Genomic DNA, 18,748 nt, shown 5'->3' with positions numbered 1-18,748 from the left:
CAGACTGCTGGTTGCATCATTTCTTTCTCCCTGTAGGGCCCATAAGGGTCAATACCGGAAGCAGGGAAGCAGCTCATTATTTCAGGCTCAAGTGACCTGGCGTTGACACCCAGAGAGAGAGCGGTGTGTCGGACAAAGCAGCCAGTTAGAGCGGGAGTATTGTTCGGGGCAGCCGGCAGAGGAAGCCGGCTCAGACACTTTCCTGAGAGTTTTCCTGTGAACTCATTGAGAAATAACTCATCAGCAGAGTTTACTGTTGGCTGGCTCTCTGTCCAGTTTAAATATAAATGTTCTTATTCAATAAAACAATTGTTTTCTTGACTCCAAGGCTATATATAGGCACAATTACCTTTACTTGGTCATGCCTGGAAAGAAAAAGACAGGCAAGAATGCAAGCTCTTCCTTTTGACACACCCGTGAGGACCTTCACATAAGATATAATGAGATTAATTAAGAAGTAAAAATGGGACTTTTGGGCCCACAGAATAATGGTTTGGCAATAACAGTTATTATTATATTGTGTGTGTGAGCTGTTTGGGGAAATCTAATGAATAGCTTGTGTTTTTTTTGTGTTTTGTATTACTGTTACGGTTTCCTTCTGTGCTTTTCATTTTTAATGCCGTTTTTTTTTTTTTTTATGGTGTTCTTATTTTCTACCGTTTTGTCTTGTATAGCACTTTGAAAACTCAAGTAAAGACCCTTTTAAAAATAAATAATAAAATCGTAAGTATTTCAGTATTAACACCAAGTAGTCAGGACTAAATAAGCAACAATTAAAGTTGAAATTCAGAACTTCATATTAAAATTAAGGTTAAGGATTGGTGCAAGAAAATATGTGATATTTTTCCACCATCATTTCATCATTGTAAACACTGTTCAGCTCTTTTCACTTATTTTGTATATTTTGGCCGATACGCACCACAACACCAGCACAAATTCCTAAATCTACTCTGCAATAAACCTGATTTAATTTCCCGTGGAATTTAATTAACCTTAATTCACCGACAATCTAACTGTTTAATAATTTAGATACGAGTGCTTGTTGCCCCCGAGTCGAGAGACTAAACCTATTTTGTATTAAAAGGCAAAACGTCCTCACTTGAGGGGATTTTTCTGTCTTTGTGAGAACGTCTAGTTCTCCTCACAACTACTGAAAAATAAGAACACACACAAACACTCCCCAAAACCACACACACACACACACACGCACACACACACACCCTGACTGAGCACAAAGGCATTTAAGAGTTATGAAGTAACTCAGTAACTATCACACACATTCAGTAGGTGAGGAAGCAGTCTGGAGGAAAATCGGTGTCGAGGAGTCTCCTCATCCTCCCACACGGCTCCTTTCATTGGCTGAGGGGCGTGATGTCACAGAGCTGACTACCCTATAAAAAAGTCACTCTCCCACACAGACGGCAGACCAGCTGAGAGCTCACTCACTCACAGGGAGGAAGACAGACACTACATACTTTGCAAGCAACTGTTAAAACCTTTTGGAAATATCCACCAGCGAGCAGGAAAGAAACATCCCATCATGTGCAGAGCACTAGAATCACTGCCTACCACCTGCCTGGAGAGGTAAGATATACATTTTGCTTTTGCTAAATTAATTATTCCTGTACTTGTAGGATAAGACAGGTGGATTTAATAACTTTTTATAACATTTTCTCTTTCTTTATCTTTGCAGGGCAAAGGAGCTGAAAGCTTTGTTTGGAAGTTTACTACAAAAGGATCACGGCAACACAGGCCAGGCAAAGAAAAATGACAAACTGAGGTAAGACACACATTCAAATTCTCTCTCTGAGCGTACCAGTGAAATTAAAAATGGATCTCTGTAATTTTAAGAACTTTTCCTAATGATGTTTTTTTTCTATTGCAGCAGGTTTAACGTCGACGAGCCTTTGAAATGGAAGGAGTCGTTCGAGAAAATGCTGTCCAGTCAAAGTAAGAGCAATCCTCCACATCACACTTGATATTTCAATAATTCCAGATGTTTTGAGATGACTACCAGATGTTAATCTATCACTCTCTCCTGTTTCCAGATGGACTGTGCCTGTTCAGAGCGTTCCTGGACTCAGAGTTCAGCGAGGAAAACATCGCCTTCTACTTGGCTTGCGAGGACTACCAGGCAACGAAACCCTCAAAACTGGCCGCCAAAGCCAAGAAGATTTACGACCAGTTCATCGGCTCTGACGCACCACGAGAGGTAAATATATTAAAAAGCCTAAATAGACCATCTAGGATTATCTGTCACTCTGCTGGCTTCACTTATCTCACTGTGAAGTGCTGATAATCACCTCTCTTCTGCTCCCCTTTCAGGTAAATCTTGACCATGTGACCAAAGCCCTCACAAAGGAGAACATGGAGCATCCCAACACGTCCTGTTTCAACCTGGCCAAAGCCAAAATCTACACCCTGATGGAGAAAGACTGCTACCCTCGCTTCCTCAAGTCCCCCATGTACCTGGAGCTCAGCAGAAAGGCCAAGTCCGGGTAACTGAATAAACCATCCTGCAAGCAGCAGGAGACGTAAAGTGACATAAGCTAACTGACGCACAGCAGAGACTGGAAAGGTTCACACGGAACAAACACCTCAGTCCGAGGAGTTTCACGCCAGGCTGTGGAGTTATTTTGGGAGACCAGAGGTTGCGTACGGATCGACGTCCGAGCTGGAAGCTGAAGGACACGTGAAGCTGTGACGACACAGACTGCCTCTGAAAGAGTCACCTGTACTGTACATACAGGGCTGCATGCACGGCAGCAACAGTGGCATCAATTAGAAAATGCAGAAATGAGTTGCTTTCATACAACAAATCTACCACTAGGAGAGACTCCAACAGCATTAATGCTTATTTATTTCTTATTTATTTAAAGTATTTTTTATTATGTGGTGAAAACTGATCTGTATTCCATGTGTTTTTTATCTGAAGTACTGTATGTAAAAAAAATAAATGCATTGAATAAAATATGACCAATTTCCAGAGACAAAAGGTTACTGTTTTGTACCATGGAAAATTCACTTGACATACACAGAAGGTGGATGTGGTTAGTGAGGTCAGAGAAAGGAAGAAGAAGAGTTGCTCATGTGTGCTGTTGTAGCTGCTCACTCATCTGTGGCCTCAGCGGTTCCACTTCACACGTGGGTGACTGGATGACTCCTTTTCTCTGGCGTTACACTGAATGGAAGATATGAAGGGAGTGTGTCAATGTGTGTCACTTCTTTTATCAATATAAGAATATGATATGATGTTATGATGGAGAGAGGTCATATTGGCCGGTGCTCAAGTCTACATGGATTATAGAAGGTATTGAATTTAGTAAGGCTACAACGATTAATCGATTAAATGAATAGTTGTCAACTATTCAATTAATCGTCAATTATTTTGATAATCTATTAATCGGTTTGAGCCATTCTTTAAGAAAAAAAAGTCAAAATTCTCTTCTTAAATGTGAATATTTTCTGGGTTTTTTTTTTTATTCCTCTATGGCAGTAAACTGAATATCTTTGAGTTGTGGACAAAAGAAGACATTTGAGGACGTCACTGATCGACATTTTCACCATTTTCTGATATTTAATAGACCAAAAAACTAGTCGATTAATTGAGAGAATAATCAGCATATTAATCGACAATGAAAATAATCGTTAATAGCAGCCCTAGACAGACAGCTTCTTTAATAAATAGATATTAATTGATCAGCAGAGGGGAAACTAATTTTGTCACCCATGCACAGTAACAAACAGGAAACACTAGTCAGACAGGTCACAATAGACAACATAAATAAGACAATAGGCATCAGACAATATGAAAATTTCATGTCACAATTATCCTGGCCAAAATAATTGCGATTCACGATATTATCCCTTTAATCATCAAAATATGCTTAAAACTCTAAATATGGCACTAAAACATACTTGAATCACTTTACCTCACATTTTGTTAAGAAACTAATATGTTTATAGCATCACCGATAGGACACACGTCTTTTTTTAGTGAAAAAAACAAACATTTTAAATAATGATCAAAAGGATTTTTTTTTTAAATAGCAAATTTGTGAGTGTTTTTTCTTACATGATGATTCTTTTATTTTTTAAATTAGGCTTGATTTTTTAACTTTTTCATATGAGGATATTCACGATTATCCCGATAATGGAAATTCACCATGACTGTGTTTTTTTATCCCAATCCGAGATAAAATCCTACAGTATATCGTCCCATCCCTAAAAGACAACAACTAACACAAGTAATAACACAAAACCTAAATAAATAATAAAAAACAATATAAATACAAGAATAGTTTATAATGTTTTGGGATTTTGGGGAATACACTTTCTTGCCGAAGGTTAGACGATAAGATTGATACCACTTTCATATCTATACGGTTAATATGACGCTACAGCCAGCAGCTGGTTAGCTTAGCTTAGCACAAAGACTGGAAACAGAGGGAAACAGCTAGCCTGGATAAATCTGCCTACCAACACATCTAAGGCTAGCTGTTTCCCCCTGTTTCCAGTCTTTGTGCTAAGCTAACCAGCTGAACGTAGCTACATATTTACCCACAAACATGAGAGTGGTATCGATCTTCTCATCTAACTCTCGGCAGGAAAGCAAACTTCCAAAAATTTCCAAACTACTCCTTTAAGTTAATGTAGAAGTGCAAGGCTGTGAAACACTGTTTCTGTGTGTTTACGCAAGTCCACAAAAAAAACAAGATATTTTTTGCCGGGAAGCATCGGAGTGTGATTGGTTGCCATGGAGACAGCAGCCACCTACTGAGCACCTCCAGGTTTGTTTACTACCTTTGCCGCCTTTCACAGCCTGCTGTGAGTCACATCAGCCTCCTCTCCTGTTTGTAAATCAGTCCCCCTTCAATCCATTCTCCTGCCGTCCATCACCGCCACCTCATCGCCACTCTCCTCACCACTCTCCTCGCCACTCTCACGCCTCCTACGCTCTCCTTCCTGCAACGGCTGACTCCTGTTCAAACACTTAACCCCTCAAGAGGGCGAGGGTGAAGTCATTAACACCGCTCTCACACTCTTGGAAAAATGACAGAGGTTATTTTTCCACTCCGTCCCTCTTTGTCTCTGTCACTTTGGCCCAGCAGTGATGTGTAATGAGGCCTCTGCAGTAATTGAGATTCACTGAAGAAACCCTGATTTGTTTTTTTTTGCTCAGCAAACTGAAATATCTTTACCTCAGAGAACAGATGGACTTGACTTTTAATTGTCACTTACTCTTTTGCTGTACCAGCTGATGTTACACACATATAAAGCAGTATGCTTTTCACGTCGACTACAGCAGTCTGTTTGGGCAGATGTTCATGATTCATGTCTAATTTAAGCTATCAAATGTCAAGAATAAAAGAAGCATGTAGAGACCTGATCAGGCGCGGCAGCATGTGGGTGGACAGAGCTTGTTGGTACATTTTGTTTTTACGTAACTTGATATAGTTATCACGAGGGTGTAGTCTGGAACTTTTTGAACCGTTGAGATAAATGAAAACAAAAATAATCACAGAGCAACAGAGAGAAAAGATTGAGATTTGTTCTCATGCCTGGAGGTAAAATAGGTTTACTGCGGCAACAACAACCTTGGATCAACATAAAAAAAAGTACACAACATTTTAAAAGATTAAAGTAACAGCTTCTGGCTGAAGGTTTCTACTCTGATCGTGTAGGGAGAAGAAAATGAGTCCATTGTGAAGCCAAGCGGTGCATTTCTGTGCGATGTGTGTAACTGCATACAGATGGGTGGACAAAAGAACTGTGAAATAAATAAATTACAGGTGAATCATATTGAATTTAATGCCAGTCAGAGCGTGACTGGACTTTTAACTCATTTCCTGTTACTCTGTTGCTGTTTTTCATTACTTTTTTCAGCTATGAGACACTATAGGAGATATTTTTATCCGTTTATCAAATATTTGAAAAGAGTGCCATCTAAATATTAGATATCCATCATCTTCAGTCCTCAAACAGCTGATTTATTTTACCCTGAAGAAACCCCACTACACACGCAGTCAGTGGTGGAAGAAATATTCAGCTCTTTTCTTCAGTAAAAGTAGCACTACTACAGTGTAAAAATACTCTATAACAAGTAAAAGTCCTGCATTCAAAACTGTATTTAAAGCTATTTGGTAGTGTCCTTCAAAAACGTTTTTTGTTATATATTTTTTTGAAATTCTAAATTACATCCCGACAGCAATCAGTAAATAAAATGCTCTGACGAAAAATAAGAAAAAAATCCACTATCTGTTGCTGTTGCAGGACTGTGATAAGCCAGTCTAATCATTTCATTCAGCTCGAATGTGCAGGGTTTTCAGTTGGATATTTTTTTAAATCTAGCGTACTCTAGCTAGTTTCTAAACATTACCGATCTTTTAGCTTTAAGTAAAAGTAGAAAAGTATTAGCATAGAATATACGTATAGTACCAAATGTTAAAGTACTCATATATATACAGACGTAGGCAAAGTTGTTGGTAACGTTCCGTTAAAGAGAGGAAAAACCCACAATGGTCACTGAAATAACTTGAAACTGACAAAAGTAATAATAAATAAAAATTCACTGAAAATTAACTAATGAAAATCAGATATTGTTTTTGAATTATGGTTCAGCAGAATCATTTAAAAAAACAAACTAATGAAACTGGCCTAGACAAAAATGATGGTAACATTAACTTAATATTTTGTTGCACAACCTTTTGAGGCAATCACTGCAATCAAGTGATTTCTGTAACTCTCAATGAGACTTCTGCACCTGTCGACAGGTATGTTGGCCCACTCCTCGTGAGCAAACTGCTCCAGCTGTCTCAGGTTTGAAGGGTGCCTTCTCCAGACTGCATGTTTCAGCTCCTTCCACAGATGTTCAATAGGCTTTAGATCCGGGCTCATAGAAGGCCACTTCAGAATAGTCCAATGTTTTGTTCTTAGCCATTCTTGGGTGTGTTTAACTGTGTTTTGGGTCATTATCCTGTTTGAGGACCCATGACCTGCAACTGAGACCAAGCTTTCTGACACTGGGCAGCACATTTCGCTCCAGAATGCCTTGATAGTCTTGAGATTTCATTGCACCCTGCACAGATTCAAGACACCCTGTGCCAGATGCAACAAAGCAGCCCCATAACATAACCGAGCCTCCTCCATGTTTCACATTAGGTACAGTGTTCTTTTCTTTGGATGCTTCATCTCTTCGTCTGTGAACATAGAGCTGATGTGACTTGCCAAAAAGCTCCAGTTTTGTCTCATCTGTCCAAAGGACATTCTCCCAGAAGCTTTGTGGCTTGTCAATATGCATTTTGGCAAATTCCAGTCTCGCTTTTTTATGATTTGGTGTCCTCCTCGGTTGTCTTCCATTAAGTCCACTTTGGCTCAAACAGTGACGGATGGTGCGATCTGACACTGATGTACCTTGACCTTGGAGTTCACCTCTAATCTCTTTGGAAGTTGTTCTGGGCTCTTTGGTTACCATTCGTATTATCCGTCTCTTCAATATGTCATCAATTTTCCTCTTGCGGCCACGTCCAGGGAGGTAGGCTACAGTCCCATGGACCTTAAACTTCTGAATAATATGTGCAGCTGTAGTCACAGGAACGTCAAGCTGCTTGGAGATGGTCTTATAGCCTTTACCTTTAACATGAAGGTCTATAATGTTCTTTCTGATCTCCTGAGACAACTCTCTCCTTAGCTTTCTGTGGTCCATGTTCAGTGTGGTACACACCATGATACCAAACAGCACAGTGACTACTTTTCACCCTTTAAATAGGCAGACTGACTGATTACAAGTTTGAAGACACCTGTGATGCTATTTACAGGACACACCTTAGTTTAACACGTCCCTATGGTCACATTATTTTACATCTTTTCTAGGGCTACCATCATTTTTGTCTAGGCCAGTTTCATCAGTTTGTTTTTTTTAATGATTCTGTTGAACCACAATTCAAAAGCAACAGCTGATTTTCATTAGTTAATTTTCAGTAAATTTTTATTTATTATTACTTTTGTCAGTTTCAAGTTATTTCAGTGACCATTGTGGGTTTTTCTCTTTAACGGAACGTTACCAACAACTTTGCCTACGTCTGTATGTATATATATATATATTAATGGATTATAATTAGTAATGTATTAATAAAATAAAGCATCACTATTTGTTTCCGTTGGTAAAGGTAGAGCTAATTTCAAATGCTTTATATACACCATTTTCTGCATTTTGTATTAATAATCGAAATCTGCAAAGTAACTTGTAACTATAGCTGTCAAATAAATGTAGTGGAGTAAAAAGTAATACTAGTTCTAGGAGCCAAAGTGTGTATTTAGTCTGTCATTTATTATTATTATCTTCATCATCATCATTATTATTAATTTAGGAGTTATTGAGGTTTTGGAGGTGCCATTATATTGTTATTATGGATGATAACTAGGTAATAACATTGAATATTAGTCCAAACACTATTAACAAACATGAGGAAAAGATGCTAATGTCTAAGACATTATCAAGATGTGAACAAAGACAAAGGTTAGTAACTCATTCTGGGAAAAACAGTCCCATAAAGGGAATGTTCTGCTATTATGCTAAACTGATAAAGTGTGGATAATGAAGTGGGAGACCTCAGTGACTGAACTGACTTCCAAGTACTGTGTGCTGTAACTTACGTAAGTGTCCACTTCCGTTCTTCATTAGTCAAACAAACGTTGGTGATTTCCGCTGTCGACTTACAGTAAATCTCTTCAGTCATATTTAACAGAGAATTACTCAAAGACAAATTAAACGGCCTTTAAAGGTAAATGAACATCCTGGAAATCTACATGACTGGAGTTCAACTTTACTGGCCTATTTTTAACTGCTGGAGTTTCTTCTGGAAAAAGAGCAAGAAACCGTCTACTAAGCCAAACTATAAAACAGAGGAGCCACTGGAGGCTTTTGATAACCACAGAGAGCTCAGTGTTATAATGGAAACTGATGATGATGATTAAAATGTGTCTGTAACATAAGAAATATGCTTAGTTGTCTACGTGAATGTTTTTTCTAAATTCTCATAATTCTATTATGCTGTACGGCTGCATAATTTCCTGAATCTTTACAAAACCCAAAACTGAAAATATAAATCTTTCCTTCCCACTTCAATAAGCGTAAATCCCCAAATCGAGGCCAGGAACGGAGCTTTGTTGCATATCATTCCTCCTCTCTTTCTTTCTCCTTTGATTTCCTGTCATCTCTTCAATATCCACTACCAAAATAAAGGTCAAAATGACCCCGTGAAAAATCCTAAAAGCAAATACAGATACGATGATTTAGCGTTGCCTCTATCCAACTCATTATACTAATGTAAAAAAGATCTGAATAAATACAATAACCCAGGAGCAAGACAAGACAAGAGCAACCAATTACTGTGACAGACTGGGTTTTATTATGATGTCCTTTTTTATTCGTTTGAAGTCAGAGATATAATCTCCATTTTCAAGTTTTGAAAAGTTATTCCATGCTGGCTGTAGCCAGATATAACCACAATGTGTTTACACCATACATCAAGATCAAGAAGATCAGGTTTTACTTCAATACACCTGTTGTAAACATTCAGGCTCATTAAGTTGTACAGTCTATATACTGTAAACACAGACAGGTCCCACACCTGGATAAGCTGGCATGGGAGAGGCTGAACCCTGTGTGTGTGTGTGTGTGTGTGTGTGTGTGTGTGTGTGTGTGTGTGTGTGTGTGTGTGTGTGTTTTTACATGAGTGTTTCTAAAGCATGGATCAGTCTTTGAATGTCAAGAAGGTGGAAACATAATGTGCAACAGAAGAGGTGGAGCTCTGTTAAACGACTGGATCTGGGCACCTACTGCACTTCACTGGCAGGAATGAGTCAGCGTGCTCATTTAAATACATATTTGCGGTGCGAGTGGTGATTAATAGCGTCACCAACGGTGCTTGAACTTGGGAGAGCGGGTGTAAAAACAAAGAGCTGCAGCCATGGTTACCGGGTTACCAAGGGAACAAACCCCGCACAGGCGAGTGGTCCAATTTAAAATACTCAATTATACTACAAGAGCTTAAACTCATTTTCATTTCATTTGGATTGTAAAATGAATAAAAAATAGGCTGCTACCAGAAATAAACTCCTTTGTGTCCACTTGTTGAAAATAGCATCTTGTCAGGCTTCATAAACACTTCATCTGATTATATATAGATGGTATTAAAACACTGGCGTGAAATATGAGCGCATAACAACATCTGGTCTGTATTATTTCATTACGTGATGCCATATGAAGACAGAAAGGAGTCGAGCCATGTACAGCGAATAATGATGACTCACCTCTGTGAGGTAAAGCCACATATGTTTGCTGTTAGTTTACATTTACAGGGAAAATGATGTAGAGCCTAAAGAGTTTGTTTCTTCTCAGTGGAGTTCCTGTATTGGTGCCCTCTGGAAACAGCTCAAAGACATGTAAATCAGATGGAACAGACACCCTAAACTGACCAAAAGTGTGAATGTAATGTGGTTGTCTGTATGTTTAGGCCTTTCCAGGGTGTTTCCTTCTCTTACACTAGGCTGGAATAGACAGGAAACGCTGCTTCATTTAAAGGTTATAAAGGCAGTATGAGATAAAGTGTGTCTTTGTGAGAGTGTGTCTCATGAGAGACTCCCTCTGTTTACCGTGATCCTGTCAGATGTTCCTTCTTTCTAATTTATTTGAGAATATCCTGCTGCTGGAGGTTTCCTCGTGACTATGTTAAAGCTCCACCTTCCGCAGGGAAACTAGCCAATTGTCTGCTTCTCCGCTAACAACACGTTTCAAGACACAAGACCACACACTTTTGGACTGTCCCCTTTTCCCACATTAACATGCATGCTACAAGGTGAGTAAATCTTCCACTAATATGACAGTTTAATGCACGAAAGCACTTCCCATTATGCATTTGTCTGTTTTGTTTACTATTTCTCTACTTATTCTACTTATTTGTCGGATGCATTCCCCTGATGGGATTTGACTTGAGGGAATATTGTGAACCCTTAAAAGCTTTACAGTCATATAGCATCATGTTGGACATTGATCAAACGCTAATTGAGCGATACAGCTAATAACATTAGGATCCTAAACAGATTATTTAAGTGGGAACATAAAAAAGGTCCGAAGAGTTGAGAACGGCCACCAAGTAAATATGCGCACGGTCAAACTGAGGCCAACATGATGATGTTTTGGGAAATACGCTTATTCCCTTTGTTGTCAAGAGTTACAGGAGAAGAAAAATACCACTCATGTCTGTATGGTTTTGGCTTTAGGGCTGTGCCCGAATCAATTTTTTTTTATTCAAATCAAATTTGGCTGGTTAATACAAAGATTTGACTATTTGTTCCTTGTTTTTCTTTTTTTTATATAGACTTATTATATATTATATCTGGCAATCCTAGAATCCATTGGCATGAGTTTCAGTGATGATTTCGACATAGTCAAATGCAGCCCGCCACAGTTTCATATTGAACTGAAAATATTTTTACACTTCTTAACCAGTTGCTGGCTGGCCCTCACTGGGCTCATTCCCCCTGTGGTGGTGCACCGCGACCGGCTCTAGATCGGCTTGGAAAGGCCCGGGTTGAAGGTGGCTCGCGGCTCCGTTAGTGAGCTTTACAGCACCCTTCGCCCGAACCTCGCCGCTTCCTGGAGCCGTAGACTTAGTGCTCGCTGCGCCCTCTGCCACAAAGTTCTTCATAGATCTAGCTTCTTAAAGTCGACTATAAGGGCTCACTGATGTATGATTCGACCCATCATCTTTCAGGGGGCAGCCCTACTTAGCTTAGCATAAAGACTGGAAACAGGGGGAAACGGCTAGCCTGGCTCTGTCCAAAGGTAACAAAATCCACCTACCAGCACCTGTACAGTTCAATAATTAACATATTTTTTTCTAATTTGTTTGATCCGTACAGAAGCCGGCACCAAGCAGAGAATCCAGGTGAGTGGGAAGCCTTGGAAATGTCACAACCAGTGACAGTTGTCAGTTTAGGATGGAAATATCTCCAATGTCACCTAACGCCCTCTCCCCGTCACTGATCTCTTTTTTTTTTTTTTTACAAGAGTGGATTTCTCTCCCAATACAGCAGACACATATACTATTAACGAAGTTTTTGAGGTCAAAGTTCACCGTGAAGAATTCTGGGAAGAGCAGTGATGAGCCATGGGTGCTCCACCAGCATTTTTTTACTTCAATGCTACACCGATTGGTGCAGCTTTTCATAAACTCAACTGGCAGTTATGAGGTTAATTGATGCATATAACCTTCCTTCAAGTCCGTTTTCTATGTGAAGCACAAAGAAGACACAGAAAGTAGTGTGACGTAGGTTTAACGCATCCAAATGTCTAAGTGAGAAATAATGGGGAGTGTGTGAGACAATAACTGTGCGGCTTCCACATTGACAAGGTAATTGGGTTTGAGGGAAGGTCAGCTTTGTACTCGGCCGCAGTGACAAAGACAGCATGTTCACTGACCTATGAGGAGCAGAGCAGCCGATCTCGTGCCGGTCTGCCGACGGTCATGTTCCAGTATGTAGATATCAAAACAACACCTGACTCCTGTTTGCTATGTCAGATTCTATGATTGGCAACGTCGGTCAGTTGGTGCACCACTTTGGTCCAGACTGAAATATCTCAACAACTATTAGATGGACTGACATGAGATTTGGTACGCAAATTCATGTTCCCCTCTGGATGAATTGTAATAACTCTGGTGATCGTCTGATTTTTCATCTAGTGCCATCATCAGGTAAAAAAACACTTTGTTTTCTGCTGTACCTACAAAACGAATGACATTCCCTTCAGCCTCAGTTGTACTTTGTTTAGTGCTAGTAAGCAAATGTTAGATCCCAACACGCTAAACTAAGATAGTGAAGAGGGTAAACAATAACTTAAGTTATGAGTGCTGTTACACAGAATGCAAATATTACACGGCAAAAAAGTGGAATAATTTTTTTGGAACAAGGTAGATTTTTCTGAGCTTTTGCACCACAAATAAACGCATCAACCAATCATGTTGTGCGGAACGAACATATTCAAAACGTACAATAGTGTACTAGTGCCTAACTCTAACCCAACAACACAAAGGCTCTATAGACCGAACCAAGACAGCAAACTTTATTACTCCTTTCAACCTTGACAAAGGAAGCGCAGACCAGATCCACTCCGTCCGTTCTTACCTTTCACAATAAAAGCCCTAGATATATACACTGCGTAATTGTTTACAGGAGCAAATTCATTCAGAGTATTTCACTAAAAGTATTTTGCGTTGTTGTCCAGCAAAAGTTGAGTCTGGTTAAATTTTTTGCTGCAACACAATGTCATCCAGCAAGGTGCTGTGATGGCCAATCAAATACTGTACATGCAAGCACACACTCCTGGTAGATTACTTTGTAACATTAAGGGCGTATTTCTACTCTCTATTTCTACTCAGTCGCCATGATAACTCTCCAGAGTTGAAGAACTACAGCCTCATAGAGTCAGTAGTGTTGCTGTAGACTCTTTTTAAAAGTCCTTTAAAAGTCTCTAAAATAAAATCAACAAATTTTAAACTGAGCTAATTCAGTAAACAATAGAGCTGTCAATCGATTTAGATATTTAATCACAATTACTTAATCGCATAATTGTCCAGAGTTAATTGAGATTAATCCCACATTAATCACACATTTTTTTATCTGTAAAAAATGTACCCTAAATGAAGATTTGTCAAGTATTTAATACTCTTATCATCATGGGAGTGGGCAAATATGCTTGCTTTATGCAAAAGTATGTATACATCTAATATTGGAAATCTATTAACAACACAAAACAATGACAAATATTGTCCAGAAACCCTCACAGGTACTGCATTTAGCATAAAAAATATGCTCCAATCATAACTCAAGCTGTCAGTGTGTCAGTGTGCTGACTTGACTATGACTTGCCCCAAAACTGCACGTTATTATCATAAAGTGGGCATGTCTGTAAAGGGGAGACTCGTGGGTACCCATAGAACCCATTTACATTCACATATCTGGAGGTCAGAGGTCAAGGGAACCCTTTGAAAATGGCCATGCCAGTTTTTCCTCACCAAAATTTAGCATAAGTTCGGAGCGTTATTTAACCTCCTTCCCAATAAGCTAGTATGAGATCGTACCAATGGATTCTTTAGGTTTTCTAGTTTCATATGATGCCAGTATCTTCACTCTCTAGCTTTAAAACTGAGCCCAACCTCTGAAAGACTGATTGCGTTAAGGCAAATTTGTTTTAACGCCACTAATTTCTTTAACGCGTTATTATCGCAATAACTTTGACAGCCCTAATAGAAACTGAAAGCGGAAAAAATTATGATTTGTTCACTTCAGAAACTATAATTAAGCATGGAGTAAAGGACAGCATGAATGCAAACCCACTGTGTATCTACTGTAATTATAAAAACAGCATCAACGATTTAAAAGAAAAACACACAGCTCTTTCCTCACGTGGTGAGTGGGAAGCTCTGAGAGAGATAAGAAGATGCCCTGCAGCCACACTTGACCCTCATTGCGCGCTCACAACCAGCTAAATGAGCGATTTATCGGATGCCGAGTGTTAAAATAACTGCAGCATCAGAAGCACATGCGTCAGTTCCTACTCATCAACTAATAAAACTCACTTAGATACAGGAAGCTTCGATTCTTGTCGGTGGAAGCGAACCAATAAAGTGTCAACACGTGATGGCCGTGTCACCAGCTATTGTAGCGGGGCTTGTACAAGAAAGAACGTCATCCAGGCTGCAGGAACTGGATGCACCGAGCCAGACGTCAACTACTTGAAAGGACACCATTTACAGAAAAAAAGGTCTTGAGCACCGAGCACAGTATTTCTGTTCTGTCCACGTGTGAACTCAAGAGTACACTTTGTCCCGAAGAAAGAAAAGCAACCAGACGCTTGTATCCCAAAAAATAAAAAGTGATGAGGTGATTTTCTGAAGTGAGTCTCTCTGTGCTTTACACTGAGGCGGAGAGCGCAACAATCACGCTGAGTGGTTCCTGACATAGGTCAACGAAAGACACGCTGCTCAAAACGATAAAGAGGGACTCAGAGAATCAAAAAAGGAGTCTCTTTGTCTCTTTGCTGCTGCTGCGAGAGTTACTTCCTGTAAAATGCAAAGAGCTTTGTCGCCACCTGCTGGAGAGATGAGGCATGACTCAAGATTGATCAGAAAACTCAACAAAATGTGTCATTATCCTGACAGGTGGGAGGGGAACAGAGGTGTAGGCTTCACAAACAAAACTGATGTTCTACAGTATGTGGGTGAAATACATTGAGCCACATATTTATATCACCTATTTTCCTTTATTTACCTCAGCAGGGAGACTAGAATGAAATGTACATGCCAAGTATATGTTTATTAAAGAAAATACTGGTGTAAATGTGTAAGACTTTGTTAGACTGCTATAATCAAAATGTTCATAACAACAACACTGGATCAAATGACTGAATGTGAAGAGTGTCGCGTCGCTCATAGTGACAAACCCATGGATCGTCATCACCCAAATCTCTGCGGTTCCCCTCAGCTCTACGGGGCTTTTTAGCATCTTTCACTTCAGTTTTACTGTTCTGGTCCAGCCTCACTGCTCTCATCAGCTCTGTTTCTAACCACAGCAAGCAGCTGTGTTCACCAAAAACGACCTCAAACCTCACAGTTCACTGCCTGCTCAGCAGCAGACAAACAAAGTTAGAGACTAGCTGGTGAATATAGTGGAACATTTAGCAGCGAAAGAGACAGATATTTCCCTCAGGATTTGACTAAGAGCTGCAAGGAGAGTGAATATTGGACTTACATTCATCAGGTGCATTAGGGCTGACCCAAATGATTCGAAGCTTCGACCGTTGCCATGGTATTCAACCTCCATATCAGTATTCGAATGCTTTGGGGGTATTTTGTTGTTGTTTTGTTTTTATATAAGTATGTAATAATAATGTATAAATCCCAAAGTAGCATAATGAATAACCCCTAAACATTATTCATTATTCATATTCAACATTAATTATTAGTTATTCTCAGATGGATATTGCTGTTTGTTGTGTGTAGAGGTGCGTCTGAGTACAGTAGAGCATCAGTGGCGCTGTCCCGGGCACTGAAACAGGGTAGATGGAGATAGACAGACAGAAGAACATGTCAGTCTGCTGCACTGTGCCGCGCTTTGAATACCTTTGAATATTACTCATGAAGCTTGGAAGCCCAAAAAACATGGTAATCGGGACAGCCCTAAGGTGCACGACTTCAAATGAATGCCAATGTTGTTCCATTATCGTTAGATGTGTTAATAGGGCAGGCAACTGTTTGTTAAATAGTTCACCATGTCGATTTAAACCCTGCAGTAACTGATTTTTCTTTCTTTTCTTTTTTTTTGGCCACTTGGGGGCAGCGGAAACTCCTGAGGGAAATATGTGGCTCCTTAGCTGCTAAATGCTCCACTATGTGAGTCTCTACCTGTGTCTGTCTGCTGTTTGGTGCTGAGCAGGTCGTGCACACTGGGTTTTTAGGTTGTTTTCACTGAAAACAACTGCCTGCTGTGCCTGAAAATAACACTATGAAAGCAGTGAGAGTGAACCAAAACTGTACATTTAAAGGGATAGTTGGGGTATTTTGAAGTGGGGTTGTATGAGGGACAGTAGTTAGTGTATTACCTACAGTCAGGGTCGACTTAAGGCATAGGCCATATAGGCTGTCGCCTAGGGCGCCACCTTCTGGGGGCTGCCGGTCGCCCTTTAGAAAAAAAGGGGGAAAAAATGCTGGTGGGCGCCCTTCCTCATTTTCTGTATTGAGGTAACAAATAAAGAAAGAAAGAAAGAAAGAAAGAAAGAAAGAAACTTTTCACCCCTGTAACTCTCGTTGTAGTGAAACTGAATAAACTCTTTTAAACCAACAATATCAGGGACCAATTGTTTATTTATATTACAATAAATACAGTTATTTAAGAAAATTTTAATTTTAATTTTTGTCTTAAAACCATTGTGATGTCTGATGTGTGATGCGGTTTACGGGGCTAGGGTTAGGGTTCTATGGGGGTTAACCCTAACCCTAGAAAGTCACCGCCACCAGCCGCGCGAGAGGCTCCAAATCCAAATTTCACCGAGGCCACCAAAAGGGTTAGAGCCGGCCCTGCCTACAGTAGATGACGGTCAGCACGCCCCCAGCTTGGAGAAACAGACAGGAGTTATTGCACGGACGCAAAGCAATATACGGCTGTGGACGGGATGGATTTTAACCCCAGCAGCAAAACGCATTTTAGCCACATAAAAGAAAGGTTCACCTAAAAAAAAAATCAATATCAGCAACCGTGCTTTGAACAGGCTGTGTGAACGGGGATATTGTCTTTTGATAAGTTTATTAGAAAAACATTAATAATGCCTATGGTTGCTTTAAAACGTGATAACATGTCAGTGTCGTGTTTAGAGCTTATTCCCGCTGCCTCCATGTGACTCAATTTAAATTCAAACATTGATTAAAATCTTATCTCACTTATCAAAATGCCTTTAAAAGCACACAGACAGACAGAAGAAATCCAACAGAGAAAGGGCTGCGTTTTCCTGCGACAAAAGCCAGGCACCAAATCCAGTAAAAGACAGCAATAACACCAAACCTGCATCTGCCTCTAAAAGTGCAGAGCAAGTGAAAATAGAGGTATAAAAATCAGGGGTTCAAAAATTCATCCTTCCCCCAAATCTATGCCCATTCAGCAAATTTGATCTTATCTTTATCTATATTGCAAAGCTACCTTGGGGCAGTTTTCACATCATTTAACCTGAAAGAAGCTGCTGCATTGTCTTTATCATTTCAGCCCTTAATAATAGATCTACAGAAGCAAACTGCACGTGGCAACCAGAAGAATAATAAAGGTCAAAACTGTCAGCACTTAGAGAAGAATCTAACACCTCAGAGTGTCTTTATATGGTGACGGTTCACCGGGTTAAAAGCATGTTTTAACCAGATAATTACAGAAGCATTGATGGTCCTTTCATTATTTATTTAGTTTGAGAAACATCTGCCAAGTTTCTCTTAAATTAATGTCAACATTAAAGTGGCAGTAGGCAGAATATCTATGGCATCATTGGGCAAAAATTCCATAATAACCTTTCAGTATATTGTAATTCAAGTGTTCTGAGAGAAAACTAGACTTCTGCACCTCCTCATGGCTCTATTTACAGTCTTTAAAAAATCTAGCCCGTGACGGGAGACTTTGACCAATGACAGGTCATTTCATTGAGAGAGCGTTCCTATTGGCTGTGGCTCCGGTCATGTGACCAGAACTTGGTGTTCCTTCACCAGATTTTACAATGGCGGCCGCGTCACAAACTTTCTCATTTTACAGCTAAACCGTGCACTACAAGATGATTCTGAAAACATTTGAGGAAAGAAATAGGCATTAATGTAACATAATATTGATTCATATTTGACTGTTTGGTCGGAGTTTGCGAGTGATTGACAGCCGGCTCTCATAGACGGCGGCTGGACAGCGGACCTCAGATCAGCTCTTACTGCTTGTTTTCCTCCGGTCTGTGAAATCTTGCAGATGCCGTTAGGAGCACCGGAGGACACAGAGGCACACGATTTTTGTCAGGTTACCCGTTTCATGTACTACTGTCACGATATAGCAACCGTTTTATAAAAAATAACTTTTTTTTATCATATTTGCTCCAATCTCGCCTACTTCAGCTTTAAGGGTTAAAGTGCTGGTTACACTAGTGTATGTATCATGGAATAGGTGTGTG

At 39.8% G+C, this 18,748-nt stretch overlaps 1 protein-coding gene and 1 long non-coding RNA gene across 5 annotated transcripts in view; one reads left to right on the top strand and one right to left on the bottom strand.

Annotated features, from left to right (window-relative positions):
* Positions 1 to 1,413: 1,413 nt before the first annotated feature.
* On the top strand, positions 1,414 to 2,973 carry rgs5b (regulator of G protein signaling 5b). Of its 2 annotated transcripts, none has more exons than XM_074650629.1 (5): positions 1,414 to 1,584; positions 1,694 to 1,780; positions 1,886 to 1,950; positions 2,049 to 2,212; positions 2,326 to 2,973. In XM_074650629.1, exons 1-5 carry the CDS (start codon positions 1,541 to 1,543, stop codon positions 2,500 to 2,502), a joined length of 537 nt encoding a protein of 178 aa, XP_074506730.1. In that variant the 5' UTR covers positions 1,414 to 1,540; the 3' UTR covers positions 2,503 to 2,973. The 2 variants fall into 2 exon arrangements, with proteins under 2 accessions (XP_074506730.1, XP_074506731.1); XM_074650630.1 differs by having other exon boundaries at positions 1,417 to 1,584; positions 1,883 to 1,950.
* A 68-nt stretch (positions 2,974 to 3,041) lies between these two features.
* Positions 3,042 to 18,748, bottom strand: part of LOC141776819 (uncharacterized) — a 31,146-nt gene continuing 15,439 nt past the window's right edge. The window contains exons 1-3 of one of the 3 annotated variants that reach the window (XR_012595812.1): positions 5,386 to 5,646; positions 4,804 to 4,992; positions 3,042 to 3,181 (exon numbers count right to left, since the gene is read on the bottom strand). This is a non-coding gene — a long non-coding RNA (uncharacterized LOC141776819). The other 2 variants (XR_012595813.1, XR_012595811.1) reach the window with 2 other exon arrangements.

This window comes from Sebastes fasciatus, chromosome 11 (genome assembly GCF_043250625.1).
Source record: "Sebastes fasciatus isolate fSebFas1 chromosome 11, fSebFas1.pri, whole genome shotgun sequence".
NCBI lineage: Eukaryota > Metazoa > Chordata > Actinopteri > Perciformes > Sebastidae > Sebastes > Sebastes fasciatus.
Note: the sequence above shows the minus strand (reverse complement) of the source record. Positions and strands in the feature narration are given on the sequence as shown.